The 1,046-nt window shown below is 52.1% G+C and overlaps 1 protein-coding gene across 1 annotated transcript in view; it reads right to left on the bottom strand.

Moving 5' to 3' along the window:
* LOC125482751 (girdin-like) overlaps positions 1-454 on the bottom strand; it is a gene marked incomplete at both ends in the record, with an annotated part of 2,704 nt that extends 2,250 nt beyond the window's left edge. The window contains one exon of the mRNA XM_048594884.1: positions 288-454. Coding sequence (XP_048450841.1) covers positions 288-454 — 167 coding nt within the window. The remainder of the gene's footprint in view (positions 1-287) is intronic.
* Between the last annotated feature and the right edge of the window lie 592 nt (positions 455-1,046).

A 1,046-nucleotide genomic window follows, 5' to 3' on the forward strand; every position in this document is an offset into this window, starting at 1 on the left:
GGTTGATGATGGGTTAATGTTGGTGAACTCTGTTGATTATGTTATCCCGACTTGACCCTGATTGTTATTCTCACCCCCACTCTCCCCCTCCCCCTCCCCTCTCCCTCACTCTCTCTCCCCGTCCCTCACTCTGTCTCTCCATCACTCTTACTTGCTGTCTTCACTCCCTCTTTCTCCCACCCTTTCTCTCATTCCCTCCCTCCCTCAATCCCTCATTCCCTCCCTCTCTCTCAACCTTCCTCCCTCACTCACTCACTCTCCCTCCCTCCGTCCCCCGTAACACTCACAGTTCCTGCCGAAGGCGCCGTAGTTTGGATTTTGAGTCAGCGAGTTGGACAGTTAGATGTTGCCGGGTCTCCCCGGCCCGGTGATACATCCCTTCCTCACAATTCCCTGCTCCTGATCCGTGGTGTAACTGGCAAAGCTCGCGTTCCTGGATCAGCTCCGCGATTTTCTGTGGGAGAGAGGAAACCGTGGGTGAGTGGTGCAGTCCACATGGCTGGACGCCAAATGGGGTCAACCAGGGTCTGGAATCACCTGTGGTCAAATAGGGTCAAGTGGGATCATTCAAGGTTAGCCAGGGTCAAAGAAGGTGAAACTAAGGCCAAATGAGATCAACCGGGGTCATCGAAGGTCATGTGGGGTCAACTGAGGTCAACGAATATCAATCGGGGTCAAGTCAGGATAACATAATCAACAGAGTTCACCAACATTAACCCATCATCAACCAGGGACATCCAAGATCAACGGTGCTCCAGCAGGGTCAACGAAAATCAACTGGGGTCAGGTGGGGCCAAGCTTTGGTTTTTATTGGGTCAAAGAAGGACAAATGGGAAGGATGACAGAGGCAAATCAGAGACTGGGAGTCAGGAAGGGTGACAGGGAGACGAGGAGGGAGTGTAAGAGAGAGACAAAAAGGGAGAAAGAGGGAGAGACTAAGACAGAATGAAAGACTGAGAGAAAGGGAGACGCAGAGGGTGGGAAAGAGAGAGAGAGAGAGCTAGAGACTAAGACAGAAAGAGAGTGAGACTGTGACTGAGGCAGAG

The sequence above is a fragment of the Rhincodon typus genome, unplaced genomic scaffold, assembly GCF_021869965.1.
Source record: "Rhincodon typus isolate 14 unplaced genomic scaffold, sRhiTyp1.1 hic_rhity00016402, whole genome shotgun sequence".
Classification (NCBI taxonomy): domain Eukaryota; kingdom Metazoa; phylum Chordata; class Chondrichthyes; order Orectolobiformes; family Rhincodontidae; genus Rhincodon; species Rhincodon typus.